Source organism: Dermacentor albipictus, chromosome 2, assembly GCF_038994185.2.
Source record: "Dermacentor albipictus isolate Rhodes 1998 colony chromosome 2, USDA_Dalb.pri_finalv2, whole genome shotgun sequence".
Classification (NCBI taxonomy): domain Eukaryota; kingdom Metazoa; phylum Arthropoda; class Arachnida; order Ixodida; family Ixodidae; genus Dermacentor; species Dermacentor albipictus.
The window spans coordinates 92,286,535-92,312,979 of NC_091822.1; the positions used below are offsets into that span (position 1 = coordinate 92,286,535).

At 50.2% G+C, this 26,445-nt stretch overlaps 1 protein-coding gene across 3 annotated transcripts in view; it reads left to right on the forward strand.

Annotated features, from left to right (window-relative positions):
* LOC135902762 (neprilysin-3-like) overlaps positions 1-26,445 on the forward strand; it is a 186,143-nt gene that overhangs the window by 132,791 nt on the left and 26,907 nt on the right. For all 3 annotated transcript variants that reach the window (XM_065432995.1, XM_065432998.1, XM_065432999.1), the window contains one exon: positions 20,348-20,542. In XM_065432995.1, the coding sequence (XP_065289067.1) occupies positions 20,348-20,542 (195 nt within the window). The remainder of the gene's footprint in view (positions 1-20,347; positions 20,543-26,445) is intronic.

The window sequence follows — 26,445 nt, forward strand, 5'->3', positions numbered from 1 at the left end:
ACATTTCCCCCCCGTTGTCAGAAGAAGAAACCGAACTTTTCATTTAAATCAGGCAAGCCTACTACGCTTGAACATCTTTGTAGCAGAGTGATTTCTTCAACAAGACCGAAAGTTCACCGCTCTTTCCTTCTAGTTTATATATGAACATTGCATTGCTTAAAGTGTCCAGCGAGACGAATACTCTACCAAAAACCAAGTCGTGGGTGAACATGCGAAAAAGTTTTGTTACACATGCCTCGATCGCACGCCTCTCCGAGTGTGCATGGCTAGTTAGAACCGAATTCATATGTTTTTATTTCTTAGATAATTACGCTGCTTTCTTGTTTCTATTTCTAACTGTCGATGACTTAAATGATATTAATGCTGAAAAGGAGGTGCGGTAAGATATGAGATATTTCCTTTAGAACGTATTTCCTATAGATGGCTCAAAAAATGCGCATCTGCCATTTGGGATAACAATAAAGCATTACTAACCCTAAACCTTGAATCAAATCGAAATCGAGCAGCTCGCTTTCCTTTATCTAACTGTTCCAGCCATTTCAACGTAACATGTAGGAAAAGAAACCTGAATCTAGCCGATCTGTAATTACAGCGCACATCTGCTCGCCTTTGCCTATTCCACAAGGTTTATCACTCTAACCACGTGCTCAAGAATTGACTTATCAGCCCGCATTTCTGCTTTTCGTCCCGTTTTTACAATATATATGAAGTTGTCATCCCATCCTGCTGAATGAGCAAGCATCATGATTCTTTTTACCCCGCACAAGTTTCGACTACAACTGTCTTCCTGCTTCCATCATTCAGATCGCAGATACATCGTCATTCAAAACAGCAGTCAACCACGCTATCGCTTAGCGTTTTTTTTTCCTTTGCATCATTGTCTGCATATTACTTTGCTTTGTTACGTACCACTCCTTTCTGTAGTGCCTTCAGGCTTTGAAAGTATGTATAATAAATAAATAAATAGGTAAATAAATAAATAAATAAATAAATAAATAAATAAACAAATAAATATTGACAAATCCCGCAATATTTCCTCGGACCTAGTTAGGCAGCACCTTCCATAGTCCCTTACTATGCATTATTACCGAGTAGGACGACAGTGTGTATATTGGCTGGTATAACGCAACGATTTCTTTCACGGTTCCTTTTATTTTAGTAATGCCATCCAGTGTTCAGCGGCAGCCAATCACGACCGATGGTGACAATGTTGAGGACATGGGGACATTATCTGCGTCAAAAGGGGAGGTGTTGTATTGATGTTGAGAAAACCGGGCTTCAAGGAGTGCAGCACCAAACAAAATATACGTATATATATGCTGTCGCAGCACTGCGCGGCTGAGGCAGAGAAAGAAGAAGTGGAGTGTGCGCGCGTGACCTCGCGGTACTCGGCGCCGGCTGGGCCTGGCTTGTAGCTTCCCTCTCGGACCTCGTCTCACCGTTTCATCCTGTAAATAAACACCATTCGTAACATCTTTCGTGGAGGTGCGGGGTAAATCTTGGACAATCCTGGACGACCCAGCTCTACCAACTGTCCGACGGAGTAGGCGCTTGGCCGGTTTACGACCACATGCAGCGGACATGGCCGATTCCGGAGAAGGCAATGACGACCCCACCTGCGGCGGACCAGACAGCAATCAAGCAGGTCAGGCTGGCTACTGGACACCGCTGCGAGAACCACTCACCTTTTCGGGGAAGGCCAACGAAGACGTTGACGACTGGCTTAAACGCTACAGCAGAGTGAGTCGCCACAACCACTGGAACACTACGAAGCAGCTCGATAACGTAGTTTTTTTTCTCGCTGGAACCGCGCTCCTCTGGCTTGAAAACCACGAGCGTATTCTAACAAGCTGGGATAATTTTGTAGAAGAATTCATCAAGTACTTCGGGGACCCAATCTCTAAGAAAAAGAAGGCTGAGCAGACGCTTTCCCGACGAGCTCAATTACCCGGCGAAACGTGTACAACGTACATAGAGGCTGTTCTGAAATTATGCGGAATCGTCAGCGCTACCATGACAGACGAAGACAAAGTAAGACACCTGCTTAAAGGAATCGCTGAAGATGTTTATAATTTTCTTATAACCAAGGAAGGTCTTAGTACTACGTCTGATCTGAAGAAACACTGCCGGGAGTTTGAAGCGCTGAAAATGAGAAGGATTGGGCCAAAGTTTGGACGATTGGACAACGTTACTACTATTGCAAGTGTGTCCGTGCCAACCCACGACGACATCTCCTCAGTGATTCGGCAAGTGGTTAAAGAAGAGCTTGAACGCCTTAAAGTTGTTGACGACGCTCGTGCGTGCCATCAGTGTGCATTTGATCATCGTTCTCGTGTGCCACCGTCCACCTGGGCACCTCAGAGTTTCCGAGAACCTCGCAGGACCTATGCTGATCATGCGGAGAGCAGCAATTTGCCACCGCAACGGACAAGTCTGGGACGCCGCCAAGATGCACCACAACGATTTGTTCCGCGGGCTCTTCCCTCCTACAACCAGCCTGAGAGTACGCTTCTACCCATGACTCCCATGTCACCGGTGTCACCCGCGACAAACCGCGACTCCCGCATTTGCTACAGCTGCGGTGTGGCTGGACACATTGCTAGGTATTGCCACCGCCGCCAGCAGCGTGCTCCACGGTTTAATTCCTACACGCCCCGCGTGCCCGCTGACGAGCCCTGGCCATATGCCAGTTCCTACCAGCGGCTGCAGCAGGGACGCGCACACCGCAGTGACTCCCCTGTTTCCGATCGCAGCCTGACACCACCACCGACACGACAACGACGCTCTCCATCACCTCGTCGTCGCTCGTTATCACCGCCGCCGTTGGGAAACTAGCTGGTGCGACCGACGGGGGTGAGGCCGCAATATGTTCATATTCATCGAGACCCCCTTGTGTAAAATTGTTTAAAAACAAAGTGTGCGTTTTAGTTGACAATGTGAGTGCTTTTGCTTTAGTTGACACTGGGGCGGCAGTTTCTGTTATGAGCCTGTCCTTTAAAAATAGTCTTGGACAAAAAGTTATGTTTTCTTGGGATCAGAACGCTACCTTTCGTGGCGTTGGCGGGGAAATGTTACGCCCACTTGGGGTCTGTTCTGTTTCTGTTGCGATAGGGGAGCCGACATTTAGAAGTGAATTTACTGTGCTTGCGCGTACAACGCATGACATTATTTTAGGAATTGATTTCTTGCGTGAGTGGGGGGCAACTTTGGATTGTGGAAGTGGCGCGATTTCTCTTTGCCGCGACGCGCGAACATCAATGACAGATAGCACCAGTGATGCCGCCGACGTTCTCACCGTGTCACAAGATGTGTGTTTGCCCCCCTAAGACTGCAATGTTTGTACCTGTCACTACTTCTCGCCCTCGTACAGGTTCTTGTTCTGGTTTAGCCGAGCCCGATTATAACAATGCGCTCAAGAAAAATGCGATAGTCCCTCGCTCCGTCGTAGTCACCACTGATGGTTGTACTCGTTTGTGGACAGTGCACGTTTCAACCCAATCTATAACATTGCCACTTGGACTTAAACTGGCAAGTTTTGATGAACAAGCCATTGTCATCGTCGGAACGGTCGAAATGTCAACTGCCGAAAAAAATCCAACCCTGACTCCAACTGTGATAATTCTGCTGCCTTTAAGCGCATGATTGACAAGTCGCTGTCTTCTAATGAGCAGTCTCTGCTGGAAGCTGTGCTCGCTCGCCACGCCACAGTGTTTGATTTTGCTCAAGGCCAGCGAGCGTCCCATACACCACCGGCGTCTCGTATGCGACACCGCATCCATACAGGGCAAGCAGCACCAATTCGTCAGCAGCCCTACCGCGTTTCACCTTCAGGGAGAAAAGTCATCGCCGAGCATTTCGAAGAAATGTTACAGAAAGGAGTGATCCAGGAATCATCTAGCCCTTGGGCTGCTCCTGTGATCCTCGTCAAGAAAAAAGACAACTCATGGAGATTCTGTGTGGACTATCGCCGCCTAAACACCGTCACAAAGAAAGACGTGTACCCCCTACCACGAATAGATGACGCCGTCGACTGCCTCCACTCCGCGTCGTATCTCTCTTCTGTTGATTTGCGGTCAGGATATTGGCGAATTCCCATGCACCCCTCAGACAAGGAGAAGACAGCCTTCGTGACACCTGACGGTTTCTTTGAATTCAACGTTATGCCCTTTGGCTTATGCAACGCTCCAGCGACATTCGAGCGATTTATGGATACCGTGATCCGCGGACTCAAATGGGAAATTTGCATGTGCTATTTAGACGACGTCATTATCTACGGCCGGACATTTCACGAGCACAATCAGCGCCTGTCGATCGTTCTTGACTGTATCCAGCAAGCTGGCCTTATTTTAAACTCGAAGAAATGTCATTTCGGTGAGCGTCAAGCCCTCGTACTAGGCTTTCTGGTGGACAAAGACGGCATACGACCAGACCCTGAAAAGGTAGCAGCGGTTCGCGACTTCCAACAGCCATAAACGGTGAAAGATCTGCGAAGCTTTTTGGGCCTTTGCTCATATTTGCGACGCTTTATCAAGATTTTCGCACAGCTTGCCTCTCCCCTCACGTCTCTCCTTCACAAAGACACCCCATACTTGTGGACTGCTGACTGAGAGTCGGCGTTTCAACAGCTGAAATTCTTGTTGACTTCTGGACCGGTACTGCGGCATTTTGATACGGAGGCGTCAACTGAGCTGTACACTGACGCCAGCGGTGCCGGGGTTGGCGCTGTGCTTGTTCAACTCTGCGATGGCCGTGAGCATGTAATTGCCTACGCTAGTCGGACACTTACAAAAGCGGAGACAAACTACACCGTTACTGAACTCGCGTGCCTAGCAGCCGTCTTCGCCATTCAGAAGTTCCGTCCGTATCTACATGGCCGCGCATTCACGATAGTGACTGACCATCATTCACTCTGTTGGCTGGTTGGGCTGCGTGACCCGTCTGGCCGGTTGGCCCGCTGGGCTTTGCGCCTTCAAGAGTGCAGCTTTTCCGTTAACTACAAGAGCGGACGCTGTCACATGGATGCTGATTGCATATCCGGTCTCCCTTCGCCGCACACTAAAGCTGAGGATGATGACTTCGACGACTACTTAGTTTCCATCTCTTCCGACTTTCCAGACCTGCGTACCTACGAGAGCGAGCAACGTTGCGACCCTACCTTGAAATCCCTACGGGCAGCTGCACGTGAGCCAGCAGGAACAACACCGTTTACTTTTCGTAATGGTTTGCTGTACAAAAAAAAATACTCGGCTGATGGTCCCCCATTGCTTCTAGTTGTGCCCGAAAACCTGCGCCCTGCTGTCCTTCGTTCTATGCATGACGATATCACGTCCGGGCACCTTGGCTTTACACGCACACTACACCGACTTAGGCCGAGATTTTTCTGGCCCAAGCTCTGGAAAACAACGAAACAGTATGTCGCCAGCTGTACTGTTTGCCAGCGCCACAAGCAAACGACGACTATTTACAACCAGTTAAGGCTATTTGCAACCAGTTAAGCCACCGACGTTGCCCTTTGAAAAAGTGGGCATCGACTTGCTTGGCCCGCTCCCAAAGTCGTCAGCTGGCTACCGCTGGATTATAGTATGCGTAGATTATCTTACTCGCTACACGGAAACGGCGGCACTTCCATCTGCCACTGCAGCAGATGTCTCCTCATTTTTGTTGCATCACGTCACACTCCGTCACGGCGCTCCCCGTGTTGTCATCAGTGACCGTGGACGGCAATTCACCGCCGACGTCGTTGAAGAACTTTTGCGGCTTTGTGGTTCTGCATATCGTCATTCCACTCCTTACCACCCGCAAACCAATGGCCTCACAGAGCGGACGAATCGAACCCTTACCAACATGTTATCAATGTATGTCGCTGCTGACCACAAGAATTGGGACGCCGTCTTACCTTTTGTAACGCACGCGTGCAATAGTGCCAAGCACGAAGTTACTGGATATGCGCCGTTCTGTTTGCTGTATACACGCCCTCCCCAGAGCATTCTGGACACTATTCTACCTTTATTGTGCCAAGAAGATCCTTCCTTCGCCCAAACTCTGTGTCGTGCTGAGGAAGCACGTCGACTGGCGCATCTTAGGACGTTGTCATCACAAGGCCACAGCAAGATTCGCTATGATGCGCGGCATATCCCCGTCAGTTTTACTCCCGGTGATTATGTTTGGTTGTGGACAGCTGTTCGCAAAAAGGGACTGTACCGCAAGTTTCTCGCCACTTACACCGGACCATTCGTTATAATCAACCGCTTGAGCGATGTGAACTATGTTGTCGCCAAAGTGACGGCAAGTAATCGGCGTTCACGGGCGACGCAAGTTGTTCACGTGACCAGACTCAAGCAGTGCCGTCACAGGGCCCTTTAACTCGCTCAGTGAGCTTCGTCTGCCCCCGGGGAAAATGTCGCAGCATGCGTGGCTGAGGCAGAGAAAGAAGTGGAGTGTGCGCGCGTGACTTCGCGGTACTCTGCGCCGGCTGGGCCTGGCCTGTAGCTTCCCTCTCGGACCTCGTCTCACCGTTTCATCCTGTAAATAAACATCATTCGTAACAACATATATACATATATAAATATATATATATATATATATATATATATATATATATATATATATATACACATATACATATATATATATTTATATATATATATATTATATATATATATATATATATTAGAGACCAAATACATCTCAGTGCTTAGGCAAACTTCAAGAGAGCGTCGTTCTATTTACCTTTCATAAATATAGAAGCTACATGAGCCGGAGTGCCGGAGCGACTAAAGGCCGGTCTCGGAAGCAGTGTAGTACGCCTTGAGCCTACTGACGTGCACGACATCACTAGATCCCAGAGGAAGAGGTTGAACTCACAGGAGAAATTTCGTACGTCACACGAGTCACGTGGCGCAGCACGCGGTAGGGCCCTGCGTATCGCGAAAAGAGCTTCTCTGAAAGTCCAACGTGACGAGAGGGCGACCACAGGAGCATGAGCGCACCACGCGAAAACTGTACCTCACGGTGGCATGCGTTGTACTGACGCTGCTGAGTGGTTTGCGAGGCCGTCAGTCGAGTACGGGTAAGCTGGCGTGTATGGTCGGCGAGGGCGATGGCGTCGCGCGCATACTCGCTTGTTGAGATTTCAGCAGCAGGAACTGCATTGTCAAGGGACAAGGTCGGTTCGCGACCGTACAGTAGATAAAATGGAGAAAATGCGGCAGTGTCGTGCCGGGAAGAATTACATGCAAATGTGGCGTAAGGAAGGGCAATGTCCTAGTCGTGGTGGTCCTTGGAAACGTACTTGGACAGTATATCGGTAATAGTACGGTTTAACCGCTCTGGCGGGCCATTGGTTTGACGACCGTATGAGGTAGTGTTGAATGAAGCAGGAACGCACAATGCCGGCGATTACTTTTGAGAGAAAGTTACTACCACAGTCACTTAGCAGCTGGCGCGGGGCGCCATGAAGCAAGAGAATGTCACGCAAGAGAAAGCCCACGGCGTCACTGGCGCAACTGGTAGGGAGAGCCCGCGGGATAGCGTATCGGGTGGCGTAATCAGTTGCGATGGCTACCCATTTGTTCCCAGATGATACGTCGGAAAGGGACCGAGGAGGTCTAATGCAACACAAAAGAACGGTTCCACAAGGACGGTGATGGGCTGGAGATGACCGGCAGGTAGTACCTGATGTTTTTTCCGACGCTTGCAGGAATCACACGCAGCAAAAAATCGTCGGACGGAGCGAGCGAGACCAGGTCAATAGAAGCGGCGGCGGACGCGGTCGTCCTGCGGGTTACCAAAAGATGCCCTGCAGTGGGTGCGGCATGCATCTCAAACAGCACAGTCTGTCGTATATGTTCTGGCACGACATGAAGAAGATCAGAGTCGTCAGGGAGAAAGTTCCTTCGGTATAGAATGCCGCCCTGCAGGGCATATCGGCGAATGGATGCGTCGGTAGCTGTAGAGTTTACACGCTCGATGAGTGCTCGCAGCGATAGGTCTCGGTCCTGCTCATCGGCGATGTTAGCGAAGGCAGACGCAGAGAAAATGCCGTTGGTGATAATACTGTCTGCGTCCTCAGGCTCTTCGACAGGGTAGCGAGACAGGCAATCAGCGTCCTTGTGTAGTCGGCCAGATTTGTAGATGAGAGAATACGAATATTCTTGGAGGCGTAAGGCCCAGCGACCAAGTCTTGTAGGATCGTTCAGTGAGCAGAACCAGCAAAGCGTGTGATGGCCTGTGACAACGGAATGGGGTCGGCCATATAAGTATGGGCGGAATTTCGCAACAGCCCAAAGTAAGGCCACACAATCACGCTCAGTGATGAAATAGTTGCCCTCCGCGGGTGAGAGGAGCCTGCTGGCGTAAGCTATAACACGCCCATTGCTGCGCTGGCGTTGTGCCAGTACTGCGCCAATTCCGTGGCTGCTGGCATCAGTACGGACTTCGGTAGGCGCAGAAGGATCGAAATGGTCCAGAACGGGAGGCCTTGTGAGAATGTCGATTAGATGTGAGAATGCAGAGGCATCGTTATCGCCCCACTGGAAAAGGGCGTCTTTTTTCAAAAGCTCGGTTAGTGGTCGTGCTATGGGGGCGAAATTTTTTCACGATACGGCGGAAGTACGAACAAAGGCCGATGAAGCTGCGCACATCTCTGACACACTTCGGAACAGGGAAGTGTGTAATAACATGGATCTTGCCTGGGTCCGGTTGCACTCCGTTCGCGTCAACGAAATGTCCAAGGACGGTAATCTTGCAACGGCCATATTGCCACTTCGATGCGTTGAGTTGCAGACCGGCCCGACGAAAAATGTCCTGGACTACTGAGAGGCGCTCGAGGTGAGTAGCGAACATTGGGGAGAATGCTATAACTTCGTCCAAGTAGCACAGGCACGTGGACCATTTGAAACCGTCAAGAAGAGAGTCCATGATACGTTCAAAAGTGGCAGGAGCGTTACATAGACCGGACGGCATCACTCTGAATTGATAAAGACCGTCGGGTGTTACAAAAGCAGTCTTCTCGCGGTCTAGACCGTGAACGGCAATCTGCCAGTAGCCGGAGCGAAGGTCAATAGAGGAGAATTAGCCAGCACCGTGGAGGCAGTCAAGGGCGTCATCAATCCGAGATAGGGGATACACGTCCTTTTCGGTAACCCTGTTAATGTGCCGATGATCCAAGGAAAAGCGCCATGAGCCATCCTTTGTTTTGACTAGTACACAGATGACGCCCATGGACTATATGATGGTTCAATAATGTTCTTGGCAAGGATTCTGCGAACTTCCGCGTGAATAACTTGACCCTGAACCGGTGTCACTCCATACGGGCTGCGATGAATAGGAGGGGCATCGCCGGTATTATTGCGATGTTTAACAGCTGTAGTTTGCCAAAAGGACGATCGCTAAAGTAAAAAATATGGCTGCGGCATAGCTAAGGTTAAGCCCAGGATGTGAAGCATACTAGCCATTATTTTAACGCGACAGCGTTAAGGAGCTCGTGTCACAGAAAAGCCGGTGTCGTCGGCGTCGGCTCAGGCGTGCGGCGCTTGTTCAGGCGCACATTTCGTTGTCGCGCCGAACGCTGCTTTGCTCGACGCTCACCGCGTCCGATGCGGGGCGTGTAGTCGCTGCGCCGTAGCAAAGCCACCTAGAAACAGTCTCTGTAGCACGCCGGAACCTTCGCTTCTCATTCCAACGAGCAGCCCTGTCTCCAGGAGGCATCTCACCTCGTGAGTGTCTAGCAGAGGCAAGCGCAGCTTCTTATATAGCGCCGCGACGCCGCGAGCGACGGCGCGAGTTGGAGCCCCGTTTCTCCTCTGTCGCGACGTCACGGTATCACATGGTCAGCCTTGAAGGCGACGCCGCGAGTTGGAGCCCCGTTTCTCCTCTGTCGTGACGTCACGGTGTCACGTGGTATTGAAGGCGACACCGCCGCGCCTGAGGAGCTGGGTTGAGCTCTAGTAATATGCTTCGCATAAAAATATCGTGGTAGGAAAACAGAACGCGGTAGAGCTCACGAGCGTGCTCGGACGGCATGTTGGGCGCAATCATTTTCTGTAAGTCGGCGATGGTACAAGTTGCTGACTGCGATGGTAGAGGAGGATCGGCTGAATTGTCGTCTACTGCAATAGATGCTACTGAGTGATCCTCGACTGAGCAAAGCTGGGCCAGAGACATCCCGCGTGGCAGCACTTGTGTCGTCGAGCCAAAATTGACCAAGGGCAGGCAGACACAATTCACCGTAATAGATAAAACTGTATGAAGTACTGTGATTCCGTGTGTAAGGAGGAAGTCTTGTATAGAAGCCGCGATGTAGTGACCGTAGGGGACTGGTGATGACACTAAGTAAACGTAAGTCAGTGCCGAAGGTGACAAGCGAGCGAAGTCGACAGAACACACCCGACTGGGGCGTGGTTCAGCGGGATCCAGAACAGGCAGGTCTAGGCAGAGAGTACTGGCGGAACAATCGATGAGAGCAGAATGCGCCGAGAGCAAGTCTACGCCGAGGATGATGTGAGGACAGTGGGCCATGACTGTGAATAGCACGATAGTCCATGGAGCGATCGGCGAAGGAGACGCGGGTGGCACACATACCAATTACGGGGGCTGTTCCGCCATCGGCGACATGGACAACGGGCGTCGTGGCGGGCGTGATGCCTTTCAGGATGTGGGAAACCTTGTCTGACTAAGTCATATGTGCGTCAACATTGCGACAGAGAGCCAAGACGTCCTGAATGTACGTGACATAGGGCTATGTTGACGTCTGCACACTGCCGGAAAGTGCCGTCTGCGCGGCAAGGTGGTGACCGTAGGGGTTGCCGAAAAAGTCTCGGAGCTTTTGCATCCAACTGGTGAGCTCATCTTTGTGCGTTCGAAATCAAACTCGGGGTGTGCCACCGAGGTAAAAGACTACGTTGGCGAGCATGATAGTAGGGTCCCACCGGTTATTGCGGCTGATGAGTTCGTACAGGCTGATCCAGTCCTCGACGTCTTCCCCATCTTTGCCCGAGAATACGCCAGGATCACGGGGGGCGGGGAGAGTGATGTAGGTCGTCGAAGTGGCAGCAGGTGTCGGAGCCAGCGGAATCGGGTTGTCGTCGCCGGGAGCCATTAAGGAAGGCTCGAAGTACCGTCCACTGCGACACTCCGTGACGAGGTACAGGGAAGGTCCACCTCCACCAGGTGTGTTACGCAGGAAGACGCAGGTATATTTGCAAGGAAGTACGCCATACTTGGACAAGAGGCAACAGTCCGCGCTAGCCTCTAATCGTTGTCGTCGTCTTCACACTGCTCGCCTCTTCGTGATCGCAGGTACTGTTCTGTAGCAATATTACTTGATAGGCCTAACACAGCTGTGCCTCCATCCGCTCTATCTAAAGTATATAAGCCGATGAACAACGCACCACAGGCACAAACCCCTCCTAAGGCAAAATTTCGCCAGAAATGAGGCATTTATAAAATCTTTATGCAGAGTTTTGCACTCTGTCTTCCCGAATTTTTCTACACGCCTGCTTGGTTTGATGAAGCCCATTAACTGTATTTCTGTTTTAGTTTTATTTCGTGCTATATTTGCTGTAAGAAGTGCTACAACATATTTAATGCGACTACTGTCGACAATTATTTTGCTAGTGGTTGGCAAGTTGTACAAATAGTATGCAGTGGAATGTACTTACACAGTCAGAAAAGGACGACGACTCGCACTGGACTAGTAGCTGAATGTTTATAACTGATTTCTCACACCTTTATAGCACAGTACAGCCGATGCTTTCTATTTTGTTTTTTCTTTTGTGATGCCGATTATCCGTCTTTAGGGTGAAATATCGTTTTTCGCAAGTCGTCTTTTTTTCTGTTAGTAGTATCAATCGTCTACTGATGCATGATTGCCAGCTTCTGTCAATGGCCATGGCTTCCAACATTTCTCGCCAACGCTTGCCCTTGCTTTTTGTCGTGAAATTGAACAGCCCACTAGTGCTTGCGATGATGAAAAACAAGGTACCCATCGGAGATTCATTTGATACACCTCGCTGTTTCTCCTATATGTAGCGACCGCCCGTCAAATCGCCTTGCCTTGAAGTGGGGATCATAGTACCCTACTCTTTCTAGCTGTCTATTATTAACTCTATGCCTGAATGGCCACGATAATGGATTAGGTTATCCAAATACGGGGGCATATGCTTGTAGCAACGGTCCGCCTCTTCGTGGTCTCCACCGGCCCACCTGTTGCCACCCGGCCACAGGAACTCAGGTGTGTGGGCAATTGAGGAAGTAGACTTTGCAACCTCCTTCCGAAAGTTTCGCGAGTTTGTGGGGCTCATATATTTTCACAGGCACTTCGCGCGAACTTGTGGGCAAGTTCTGCCGTTACCGACCTGCTGCGATGCGACACCAAAAAAAGTGACTGCATTCCACTGGTCCTCAGAGCGCAAACACTCCTTCCAGGAACCCAAAACATGTTTGGGGACTTCAGTGTTACTGATTCATCCGTTGCCTGACGCGTCAGCTCACCTATGATAGACGCGTCGACCATGGCTGTGGGTGCAGTACTGCAACAGCACAATTGCACCGACTGGAGGCCGCTGGGCTTCTTCTCAAAGCGCTCAAAACTAAAGAAGTTCGGTACAGCACTTTCGGGAAGGAGCTGTTGGCCGTCTATTGCGCTGTCAAAAAATTGCGTTTTTTATGTTGAAGGCTATGGCTTTTACGTTCTGACTGACCACGAGCCGTTAAACATTGTTTTCAAGAACAATAGTTCCCCGTGCTCGAACCGCGAGCTTCGACAACCTTCCGTTATTTACGAATTTTCAACGCATGTGCACCATATCTTTGGGACCAAAAATCAGGCTGCTTATGCACACTCGCAGATCGACGCTGTGCCTGCTGGCCCATTGAATTTCCAAGCTCGAGCCTTTTCCCAGCACACCGAATGCGAGCTGCGCTAATTGCGAGAAAAATGCTCGTTGTTGCAACTTCTGGAGGTGCTGCTTCCCTACACAACAACAGTGGTCACGTTTCACAGATCGCAGGCAACTCCTCGCCCGTTCATGCCCCACCAGTTTCGGCGGCCAATATTCAGTTCCAAGCACGGACAAAACGATCCCGGCATCACGCCGACACAGACGCTTAGCACAGACCGCGCCTTCTGGCCAGGCGTCAACAAATATATTCGAAGCTGGGCAAGACGCTGCCAATCCTATCATGCCGTGAAAGTGACCCGGCAAACGCGTTCGGTGGCGCTGCCGTTTCGATCTTGCGTATTTAGAGCTGGTGCGCGCTCTTGTGCCCTGCCAATGTGTTAGGCACTTTCTCAGGTCTGTAGACCGCTATTAAAGGTGACCTGAGGTGACGCTTCTAAAAGACATCAAGGCTGAAACAGTGGCGGAAACATTTGTTGCTACGTGTATGTGGCAATACGGACGCAATTTACGCATAACTAGTGAGCGAGGCCGAGAATCGCAAAGCTCGCTGTATTCGGCCCTGACGACACTACTCGGCACGGGCCTGCATAACGCAACCCACATACGAAAGGCATGGTCGAGCGTCTCCTCGGACAACTCAAGCCGTCGTTGACCACCATGCTCGACGGAAAGGACTGGGTGGAAAGGCAATCCCTTGTAGTACTGGGGCAGCGAGCAACATTCAAGGATGACCTAGGAGTGAGTGAAACCGAGATGCTGCGTAGGTCAGCACTCTGCTTAAAGAAGGGAATTGCGCTAAAAAAAGACACGGACGAGTAAGGACATGGACGGGCGTTCAAGGCCAGTTTGCGTTCAAGGCCAGTTTTTCGGCTCCCAGCAAGGCAATTCGCTTGTGGCCGCGCACCATTTAGGCTACATTCCTGGCTCACCAGCTTCGACCAACACCCCCACGTACCACCTGCGGCAGCCTGAGTTTAGTTTCCCGTCAATGGACACAACCACGCACGTCTTTCTGCGGCGCAACTGTACCAAGCAACCATTGACTCCTTTCTGTGAAGGCCCATGTCGTCTAGTTTTGTGTTCAGAGAAAACTTTGAAGGCTGTCGTTCACGGCATAGAAATGACCGTGCCGTGTGAACGCGTGAAACCACCCTATCTTAAACATTAACTCGTCATTCCTCCCGCCATTCACACCTACGAGTCCGTCATTTTAAGGGAGAGCCCCTTGTAACGACCGTCCATCCCATCTCCTTCGCTCGCCGTGGGGTCATTGCCCCTGCTCTTTCTTGGAACCGACGTGACTGACCGACTGGGACGCTACTACTGCCACTCGGGAAAGTGTTTTTACTATTGAATAAACCCAGTTCTCAACCTGTCAAAATGTGTATTCCTTGCCTCCGCTAAACCGAGCTCCCAACATATATATTGACACGTGTATTTATATTTATCGGGCGACCAGGTTTTGCCGCCTAACAAATCTTATCGCACAGCGCGGGATGCGCTTGCATGTATCCGAAGTTTCTGGAAAGGTATCGATGCTTCTATCCGCTGGCTGTTGTCGCCGAGCGTTATGTTATCTGATTTAATCGCCTGACGCGAATGGTGTAGAACTTTGTGGAAGGCACGCGGGTCCGAACGATTAGTCTGGAACATTCGACGACCGCTCTATAAAAGCCGACGCACTTGACCCGCTGATCAGTTTTCCGACGATCGCCGACCGTGTTCGCCGCTATCGTTGTGCTATAAGTGTAGCCTGTTTTTGTGGGCACAGGTTCGCCCAATAAAAGCTCGTTTTGTATTCCACCGTATTGCTTCTTTCTTCACCGTCACTACCACGTGACATCTGGTGGAGGTGCTGGGTATACGGCTTTGTGGGGGCGTCCGGTGCATGAACGGCAACTATTCTACGACCGAAAAAGAATGCCTCGCCATCGTTTGGGCTACAGCTAAATTTCGCCCTTATCTTTATGGCAGGCCATTCAAAGTCGTCAGTGACCATCACGCGTTGTGTTGGCTAGCGAATATAAAGGATCCTTCAGGACGACTGGCACGATGGAGCCTCAGACTACAAGAATACGACATCACTGTAACCTACAAGTCCGGACGAAAACACTCCGATGCCGATTGCCTATCACGCGCCCCCATTGACCCGCCGCCGCAAGATGAAGATGACAGCGCCTTCCTTGGCATGATAAGCGCCGAAGACTTCGCTGAACAGCAACGGGCAGACCCGGAGCTAAAAGGCCTGGTGGAATACTTGGAAGGGCACACCGACGTTGTCCCCAGGGCATTTAAGCGCGGATTATCTTCCTTCACGCTTCAAAACACTCTCCTCGTGAAGAAGAACTTTTCACCAGTCCGCGCCAACTACCTTCTTGTTGTCCCGTCAGGACTTCGTCCAGAAGTACTGCATGCCCTACATGACGATCCGACCGCTGGACACCTCGGTTTTTCCCGGACACTATCGAGGATACAAGAAAAGTATTATTGGCCGCGCCTGACCGCCGACTTCGCCCATTATGTCCGAACATGCCGAGACTGTCAGCGACGTAAGACACCGCCGAGAAGGCCAGCCGGATTACTACACCCAATCGAGCCTCCTTGCCGACCATTCCAGCAGATCGGGATGGACTTTCTGGGACCCTTTCCGACGTCAATAACCGGAAATAAGTGGATCGTCGTGGCGACGGACTACCTCACCCGCTTCGCTGAAACAAAAGCACTGCCGAAAGGTAGCGCAGCCGAAGTGGCGAAATTCTTTGTCGAAAACATCCTGCTGCGACATGGCGCCCCAGAAGTCCTCATCACCGACCGAGGAACGGCCTTTACAGCGGAGCTCACCCAAGCCATTCTGAAATACAGTCAGACAATGCACAGGAGAACAACGGCTTACCACCCGCAGACGAATGGTCTTACGGAGCGGCTGAATAAGACCCTCGCCGACATGCTAGCGATGTACGTCGACGTCGAACACAAGACCTGGGATGCCGTCCTGCCGTACGCAACATTCGCTTATAACACGGCGGTGCAAGAAACAACACAGATCACGCCGTTCAAGCTGGTTTACGGCAGGAATCCGACGACGACGCTCGACGCCATGCTGCCGCACGTCACTGACGAGGAAATCGTTGACGTCGCTAGCTATCTCCAGCGCGCCGAAGAAGCCCGACAGCTCGCCCGCCTGCGGATCAAGAACCAGCAGAGGACCGACAGCCGACACTACAACCTCCGACGACGCTTTGTCGAGTACCAGCCCGGTGACCGTGTTTGGGTTTGGACCCCTATACGCCGACGAGGACTGAGCGAGAAGCTATTGCGTCGCTATTTCGGACCGTACAAGATCATCCGACGTATTGGTGCACTGGACTACGAGGTCGTGCCAGACGGCATTTCGCTGTCACAGCGGCGCCGCTCACGACCTGAAATTGTCCACGTTGTGCGGTTAAAGCCATACCACCAGCGTTAACGAACTTTGGGACTTCGCGTAACTGACCTTTGGACTTTGTTTCTTTTCGTTGTGTTGTTACTTCTGTTTAATAAGTATCCTTTTGCGTTTCGCTCTCTTTGTAGCATCGGGACGATGCTTTTTAAGAGGGGGGTATTGACACGTGTATTTATATTTATCGGGCGACCAGGTTTCGCCGCCTAACAAATCTTATCGCACAGCGCGGGATGCGCTTGCATGTATCCGAAGTTTCTGGAAAGGTATCGATGCTTCTATCCGCTGGCTGTTGTCGCCGAGCGTTATGTTATCTGATTTAATCGCCTGACGCGAATGGTGTAGAACTTTGTGGAAGGCACGCGGGTCCGAACGATTAGTCTGGAACATTCGACGACCGCTCTATAAAAGCCGACGCACTTGACCCGCTGATCAGTTTTCCGACGATCGCCGACCGTGTTCGCCGCTATCGTTGTGCTATAAGTGTAGCCTGTTTTTGTGGGCACAGGTTCGCCCAATAAAAGCTCGTTTTGTATTCCACCGTATTGCTTCTTTCTTCACCGTCACTACCACGTGACAATATCGTCGACCACACGATCACCATTACCTATCTTGCACGTGGTATGCTTCTTGTTGTGCCTTATTGTGCACTGTTTACTTTGCTGACCATTACTGACTCGTGCACACATTGAATGCGCCTTATTTCGCGCTGAACATGCAAACGTGACGTCTTTCTTTCCCACTATCTTTAACTTAGGTACGTAAGGTACAGTCAACAGCAAAAGATTGCCGGATGCGAGAGCGCGTGGCAAAGCGACCCTCCTCTCCTTCTAGCGGTGACCCCTGGTGTCGAGACCGACGCCTGCACGCATGCGCGTCCCTCCAAAACTGCAAGCGTGCATGTTTCCGCGCTTCCTCCTTGCACGCCGGCGATATCCGAATGCCGCCGCGAGGTAGCCATCTTGCTATATGCGCTGTGGCGGCTTCGACGGGCGAAACTTTGCGAAACGTGTTCAGAAGCTTGAACTTGCGGGAGCCACTGCGGCTGCTTTTTGTCGAGTCACGAGCGCTGACGCATAGGGGCAGCCCGTTGGCGAACGCAACAAGTCATTTTTTTTTCTGGGCTGCACCTTTTCGTGGCCAATCTTCGTTGTTTCTTTCTTTTTACGAACGGTGCGTTCGACTTCAGAAGAGCGTGGCAGAAGACGCGCTCTACAGAAGGAGACCATCAAGACGAAAATGGACAATTGATTTCCGTTGTACAAACGAAACATCATCAAAACTAATAACAAAAAAAGGCTACTGATGCAAGCACGATATTTCATCCAAAAAGACGGATAATCGGCATAACAAAAAAAAAAACTAACTTATGGGCTTTTACGTGTCGAAAACACGATTTGGTTATAAAGCACACCTTAGTGGTGGACTCCGGAAATTTGGACCACCTGGAGTTCTTTAACGTGCACATAAATCCAAGTAGACGGGTGTTTGCGCATCGAAATACGATGCCGCGGCCAGGATTCGATCCCCGACCTCGTTTTAGCAGCTCAACAGCATAGCCACTAATCAACCACGGCGGGTGACGAGACAAATGAAAAAAAAAAAGCATTGGCTGTCTTGTGCTATTGACCGTTTCAGACAGGGCGCCGCCATTTTGCGATCGCAGCACCCTCTATCCGGCGGCGCCATGCTGGTATGTGGGATCGAGCTGGAGGGTGCACGGCAAACGTGCTGTTGAGGATGTGGCAAGTCTGCGCGCTTTCCCGAGAAATGTCGACAAGTTGTTTGGATTGGAAAACTTCCTAGCGCGTCGTCACCAAGCTTTTAGCTTCGATATAGCCGCAATATCGAACGTCGATGGGACTAGAGGCACTCTGGCAGCTCTGCCCATGGTCCAAATAGAAGGCGAGTCAAGTCTGAACATGTCGATACCTAACGTATACATGTAACGTGTTATTATTGTATGTCTAGCCTTGAACCCTATTAAATGATCTATCAGGCGACAACAACCAGTGGTGTCTCCGTGTATCATGCGGTGTGCCTCACCAGCGTACATACGAATTCAGATAACTGCGAAGCTCCGAGGAAACACGCTTTTCTAGCTTTCGTGCTCCTAAATTTCTTGCGGTGCAATTTTATGAACATTATTTATCTGGCACCCGGGCATCAAGCCTGAGAAAATAAATAACTGTAAAATAACTCGATTGAAAGGGATTTTAACGTGGATAAAATCAGCATCAAGCCTTAGAAAATAAATAACTGTAAAATAACTCGATTCAAAGGGATGTTAACGTGGCTAAAATAAGCAGATGCTAGTGGCCGCGGATATGTCACGATCAACAAGAGAGACGCGAGGCGTTGAAAGATTATGCGCACTCAGGTCTCTAATGGTGCCTGCGCGTGCAAGGGAACCTCGCCTACTCGAGAGAGCTGAAAAATGAACAACTTTTTGCAACAGCAGCTTTATTTTCGGCAGTAATTCAGCGCGCATTGAGCGGCGCCGACAGCTTGCCGGCAAGATTCGGAAGCACGGGGGAGCCCATGTGAACTAGGGCCGGCCGGAACAGGGTAGGCATAAATTTCGGTGCAGAATGGAAAAGACCGTACCTTCATCTCTTAGTCGGCACGTACTGTTTTCATAATACGTCATCCGTCAACTGCCGCCAGAACATTGTCTGTCAAGCAAGATAATCTTGGAACACATTTGAACAGAATAAGTTTAATGTGCGTGCACGAACAAATAGCTTCATCTATTAGCAATAGCTGACCGACTTGAATACGCACTTTTATAAAATAAATTATGGGGTTTTACGTGAAAAAACCACTATCTGATTATGAGGCATGCCGTAGTGCGGGACTCCTGTGATTTAGACAATCCGGGGTTCTTTTACGAGCACGTAAATCTAAGCACATGGGTGTTTTCACCCCCATCGGAATGCGGCCGCCTTGACCACGGTTGGATCCCGCGACCTCGTGCTTAGCAACCCAACACCATCGCCACTAAGCAACCACAGCTGGGTAATACGCACCTTTTTTTTTTCATATCCCAGTTTGATCATGGGTTCCCAGTTCCGAGTTCGTCGCCGAGCGTTGGCTAGGAACAAAACCTTCCGAACACAAACGCGATGGCATCAAGTCCTTTCTGTTTATCCTGGCAATACTAAGCGGACGCTTCTCTGCTATCACAGCGGCGGTGTGCACGAAGTCCCGCGGCTCGAGATGCACTTCACGCTTGCTTCCTAAAGTTATTTATAGCAGCCGAATACAGCAGAATGGTAGCCCGCCAACCTTGAGTCATCTGACATCGCAGAAATCCTAGACAGAACACGCTAAAATCGCACTAATTTGCAATTTCACCGCCACCTATCCAAGCTGCCGCTGAGGGAAAACGGAATCCGCACATACCAGTGCGAGGAGGAGAGCGGCGTGGCGCGCTGGTTCGAGGCTACGTTCCTCCTCAGCGATAAAACGGTCTATAAAAATGTGGCATGTCAATAATAAACATCCAGTTCCCTGTCCAGCTCGTGTCATCGTCCATTTTTGTCCGTGAGGTACGTTCGCCTGGAAACCAAATATGCTATGTGCAAGCAACAAGCTCAGGCAAACACTATTCTGAAGTGTGCGTGTTATGGTCTTCTTCCTTTTTGTCTTCATTCAATGTATTGCCATCTCACTCCTACCTGCGTCACAGTGGTTTATATTACAGGGAACTAAATAACCACTTCCCCTTGACTCTACGCCTGTCTGTCCAGGGTCAAGGCGAACGAAGGAATAATTTGGCACAAGCGGCACATTGTCCCAACCGTGGCTTTTCTTGTTGTTACTTAATTTTGCAGTGCAGAAATTCAATGACACATATCGCAGTGCATTGTATAGCATCAGGTTCGCTGTAACTCGATGACCTGGTACTCACTACAGCGCGCCGCACAATAAATCGTGGTTTTGGCGCGTAAAAACACAGAAATAATTTCAATTTCATAACATGGCATTTTCTTCTACTCCACAGAGGCGCCATCGGTGGCGGTTGACCGAGCTCAAGGTATGCTGACCAGAATGCGCCGTGTGCTCCGCCAGTCTTTCGAGTCATCGAGCTGGCTCACGGGCAGAACTCGCAGAGCGGCCCTACGCAAGCTTGACAACCTCACCACCCACGTGGGAAGTGGAAATCGATTGGATCTCGAATTCGTCGAAAACCTTTACAGTCAGTATACATTTTACACGTGGTCCAAATGTGGCATAATGAGCGCGAACTCCACCACTGTAAAAGCTGGCTTTGCCGTGGACGGGACGTGGTATGGGGATTACTTGGAAACCGCCACCGTGCCAGCTACTTCCGAAGCGCCAAAGCAAGCTGAAAAGGAAAGTTTAATGTACCACCTGTGTTTCGGTTCCGATTTAGAAGGGAAGTTTCCCCCTTCGTATCTCTGCTTGACAGCACTTGAAATTACAATAAAGGGTAGTCGCTACCTTTGAAGGCGTTCAAAATGGTAGGCTACTGCTCGGTGCCGCAGTGCCGGACGTACGCAACCGAGCCCGTTGTCAGCCTTCACATGTACACACGCGATAACAACCTGCGGGAAGCTTGGATCGCGAAACTTAGAAGGTGCACGCAGCTATCGGCTAGAACTCGGGTGTGCAGCAAGCACTACCTTGAGAATCATTTATGCTATGGCATCGGGGCTGCGATTTTCAGTGAATAGCAGAAAGTGCGCACTGAGATGCACCTCCGCACGCGCTGCCCTGATAAGGTCATGAAGCTCTGTTCTATGAACTTATTCATGCTGGAGGCTGGGAAGTTCACTGGAATGGAAAAAGGAATGGTAAGAAACACGTTCAAAGAAGGCATGGCATATGCTCATGTTTGTGTTAGCACCAAATAATTAATGTACTTGATTAAGGAAAAAGAAAGCAGCGGCAAATTGCTCGTTGAGAAGACCGATAATAATACACTGCGATGCAAATTGAGAAAAGTTATTGGAACGTCTATGAATTGAGAAAAAAAGGACGAAAAAAAGATAGACTGAATCGTCCCGACGGCATATGAAAAGTCGCAGTAGGCGTTAAAGTCCCGAGTTAAAATGAAGGTTTTTCTGAATAGCTCTGATAGCGTCGACGCAACAAGGGTTGCCTGTGTACGTTGAAATGCTCATGTGCTGCGGACTAAAGCTAACAGCACGGTGCGAAAATGTGCTCGCAGCGAAAGTGAAACATTGTGCGTGGCCGTGGATGCACACACGCAGTCGCTCGTTGCGAACCCGTGTGAACGTTGCTTTGAGGCTTCATTCTGTTGTGCTCCATTTCAGTACACCGACAGCCTGCTTTAACAATACATTTCCTATAATTTGTTCTCATCGAATGCCTACCTTTCAACCAAGAAGCCGGTTCGGGTGACTCCATCACGGCGACCGCGCGCAGTAGACGTTCACTGTACATATTCTTTAGATATGGCGTCTGTAAACCATTCTGTGCTTTCGTTTTATACATGAGAGATAGAGAGTCAAATCCAATTGAGGCCGCCACTCATGGGGCGGACGGAGACTCCCTCCGCCTAGCAGACGACAGATATCCCCTGGGTCTCAGCGGCTCCTTGGGCTAGCTGGGCGGCCCAGACCAGGTGCCCCTGGTCTGACCTGAACAACAGGGTCTCCCACTGGCGGCGGTTTTAGAATTCTGCAGCCCTGGAAAGGAGCCGTCTTCGAGCATGCAGATAGAATATGTGGAAGATCTGCCCTACCTATACATATTTACTGTGATCATTGTATCGCGCTGGGTAGAATATGCCGCAGGGCACCGGGGTAGGATACATGTCTATTTGCACGAGGCGCCAGGCTACCGCTTGTTTCTTGGTTAGCTCGGGATGAGCTGGTCGGTACCGGGCACTTTCCAGCGAACAGCAATCGGTGATTTCTTTGTAGCTGACCATGGGGTCTCCTCTGGTTTCCGGCTGGGCTGAAACAAGGCAAAAATTCTATCATTTCGAGAAAACTTACAGAAATGTCCAGGCGGGCTCCCGCGTGGTGTTTTATTGAGTACCGCCAGCAAAACCTGTGAGTAGCGCATTGCTTATCCCTCGTACTACGCAAGCGAGGTGCTTCCGACTGATGGCGATTCCTTAAGTCCTCGCCATTAATACAGGGTCTTTAAAGTTATGCAGAAAGCAGGCGTCGCCGGCGTCCACCGTGCGTTTACCGTGAGCGAAAATGTTCTGCCAATTACAGAGTGGCGCGCGCCGCGTGCTCTCTTCGGTTCCTTGCAACACCACCAGATGGGGTTCGCCTCAGCGCATCCCCACAGCGACGGCGCCGGCCATGCGGGTAGGGGGGGGGGGGAGACAAATAAAAAGATGGAGAAAGTTCGCCTTCGTGCATAGCGTTCGCCACAACTGTTTGCCGATAAAGATTACTGCTGCATAAGCTGCAGTTGCCTTGAAAAAAAAGGTAGGAGGGGACACTGCGAGCGTGGACGTGCGCAGGCATATTCATAGCGGCTCCGCCTTCGAATGGCCAGTACAGCCGCAAAAATTTTTGGATCGCCACAAAATTTGATCCACAGGCATTGGAAGAAGCCACAAACCCGCTGATGGGAAATTTCTGGTAACGTAAGTAGCGGTTTTTCTAAAATTTCCCACTTTCGCCCGACCACACAAACCACGACGCCAACGTAGACGATCGGAAGGGAACGCGGGGCCCCGGGAGCCCATAACCGGCCTTAGCGCTACGAGGCGAAGATGAAAGCATCAGATAACGACTCGGTCCACCCATAAAGCGAAATGCACAGGGACGACGAACATGAAGACCAAATGGAGGCTGCTTCTGGCGTCGAAGTGGACTTTCCATTCCGTGACGAGACGATCAACGGGGTATCTGCCACTGACACCGAGAACAACAAGAAATAACGTCAGAGGAAAACTGCTCTATATTTACGAAAGAGAAAATAGTTCAGGAGGTAGTTACGACACGCCAAAAGTGCCGCCGAAGCGAAAAACCAGCGCCATAAGAGGTAGTTAGGTTTAGCGCCGCTACGAGTCGCAGCGAAAGAAACCATGGCTCCTCCGCCAGCCTGCCGACGCCCGGCGCTATGCGAGGAAGTACGGCTAAAAGGCAACGCCCGTGCGGCCGCGCGCCGCCTCTCAGGCGCAACGATATGAAAATTGTGACAAAGCTGGACCCTGGGCTCGCCGTAAAAGATGTAGAAACCGATCAAGTGCCTCGGGCAATCTCACAAGCCAGCGGAAGCCCACAAGAGGGCCGAATGGAGGATTGCCTCTTTCAACTGAGGCGGGAGTGCAATATCATAATGGTCAGTACACCCTATGAAAGGATGGTCGAACTGGCCTCGATTATTATGAGCCTTAATGTCCAAAGCAAGCGACAGCAAGTGAATATCTACCTATCTACGCACCAATAACTGCTCAAAAGAGTTATCCATCACATCCACAAAGGCGACCGAGGATGTGCTGATAGCAAATCTGTTGGTCCGCGCACAGAGCGTCAAGATTATCCTCGCACGCATGTTCAGCAAGACCAGGACCGCAATCAATCTGTTAGAGGGCCCGATTGTCCCTCGCTATGTGTACTGGTGCGTTGGAGAGATCTCTTGCCGACTATAGCAGCCAACTCGGCAGCTCTTCTGCACGTGTCGAAATGCGAGACTTCGGGTGGACGTTTGCCCGGAACCTACAGTCAAGACTTCGAAGAACTGTAACGCACAAAATTCAGACGAGCGACACAAGTGTGAACCAGAGAAGGGAGTGGGGGGAGGGGGGGGGGCTTATGTGACAGCCGCTCCCGAGTGTTGCGACAACTTAAGCGTGAGCTGCCGTGAGGCCGACCACCTACTCAACAGACAAACAAGACTACCGAACAGCAAAGCCGCCCTAGGACAGAGACCAGCTTGAAAAAGCGGTGGTTCAGCTCGGACAGCAGCATCTCCTCATCGTCATACAGATCCCCTGCCAGCTCTAGATCCGGGTCCCGGACGAGGTCCGGCTGCAGAGGTGAGAAGCAACGCGACACCAAGACACAACAGCAAAAGAAAGGACGAAACCACTAGTGACGAGGTGAGCTGGAAAGCAGTAGTCTCCCACTGTAAGCCACAACCAAACATAACGCAACTAACTAAGCTAGAACGAGAACTTGAGCTCACAAAAATAAGCCTAGGTGATTTCGAAAGAGGGAGTGCACCGGCAAAGAAGCAGAAATCCCAACCCCAAACCTCGTCACAACAGCAAACATCTCCACCTAAATGCCCTGGACCGCACGAGGAGACGCAGGGACAAAGAGAAAACCGAAAAAGCAGATTCAGGAGATGCTCACTGAAATGCTACCATGTATCATAGAGCAACTCACCATACAACAGACACAAAAAATGTGAGATAGTAGTAGGTTCGATCAATGGGGGCGAAATGGCAAAGCATCTGTGTACTTTGATCAAGGTGCACGTGTAAGAAATCCAAGTTGGTCGAAATTTCCGGAATCCTCCGCTACTGTGTCTCATATTAAAGATCGTGTTTTTGGCATGTTAAACCCCATAATTTGAACTAGGCTCTATCGAAAACTGCTGGCTTTCAAGATGAAAATAAGTAAGACAATCCACAAACCAACCACAGGAAGGACAATCAGAGAATGAGTCGAGCAGTCGTACACTAGACCGAAGCTCGCAGCTATGTCCATGGCAACCATGGCAGTGGAACTGCCGGGTGTTCCGCGTCAAAAAGAGACTTATAGCACAGCTCGTGCATTAGCAAACCCCGCCAAGAATCACAGCCCTTCAAGAGGGTCGTACCAAACCCGCTCTCGAAGTGTACGAAATGTACACCACCCACGACAACGAATGGAAAGTAGCTGCACTATTAGAAAACACAATCACTGCAACTATGCAGGACCACAACGCTAAATTAGGATATCCGATCGCACCGTAGAAATCATACGCAAATGCGTTATAAAGAAGGCCGCCTTCGTACTAAATATTCATATTCCTTCTAACCAAAACAAGGTAAATTTTACTAAACTACTAAACACGACCGTGCATCTTGCTAAACGGAGAATGCTAGTGATTGTAGGTGAATTCAACGCCCATGATCCTATCTAGGGATGCCAGAAATAAGACTATAAGGGCAGGAACATCGTAGACCAGATCGACTAACGAGATGTGACGCTAATAATAGACCCAGCCGTATCTTCCCGGATGGATAACAGCGCAGCTAGAGACACCACCCCGGATCTGACCATAGTCAAGGACAGTGACCGGGTAGAATGGACAAGTACACTAACCAACCAAGACAGTGATCACTACATCGTGACCACCGTTAGCCAAATTAGGAAGATACGGTGCCAGATTGGGACGACCTAATACCAGTTTATCATGGGTTTAGAGAAGCACAAACTTTTACTTCTCACATCACCGGCTGAGATAGCTATCTGGCGTGAAGAGATCGGTAACCTGAAACAGAAGTTCACTAAAGAAATCAAAAGGAGAGACAAGAACCGCGAAGTAGACCCACAATTACTCCACCTCAGGGAAGCTAGAAGGAGTCTCACGGAAAGTTGAAAGAAATAGAAGCATAATCGCATAATTAGACTGAGAATTTCGAAAATCAGTCATGGAGCCGAGAAGCATGCGAACCAGCTGACGACAACAAACTAGGACAAATTCTGCTGCCGTCTGAACGGCACCATGGGCACAGCCAAAGCGTGGCGAATCCTCAGTGCGAATATTGGCCCACCAAAACCAAATGCGAAGCCCAAGAAGTGCCTGGAAAGGCTACTGCACAATCTGCCAGGCGCAAACAAAGAAATAATTAGGGCTCTACGCCACACGTATTACGGGGATTTTACCCCTATACCTCCGTATGAAGAAAATTACAAGGTGACCCCACACCCAGAGCTAGACCAGCCCGTCACAGTTGCAGAAAAGCAGCTATAGCAAGCTCGACATGCCACACGGTAGCCTAGAAGGAATCTTACAAAAAATGCCGTCACCAGAAACATGAGCGACGCAGTCGTAGTCACTTTTACAAAATGAATACATGACCACTGGACGAAGATTGCCGTACCGAAACAATGGAATCATGCCAAAGTAATCATGATACACAAGCCTGGAAAG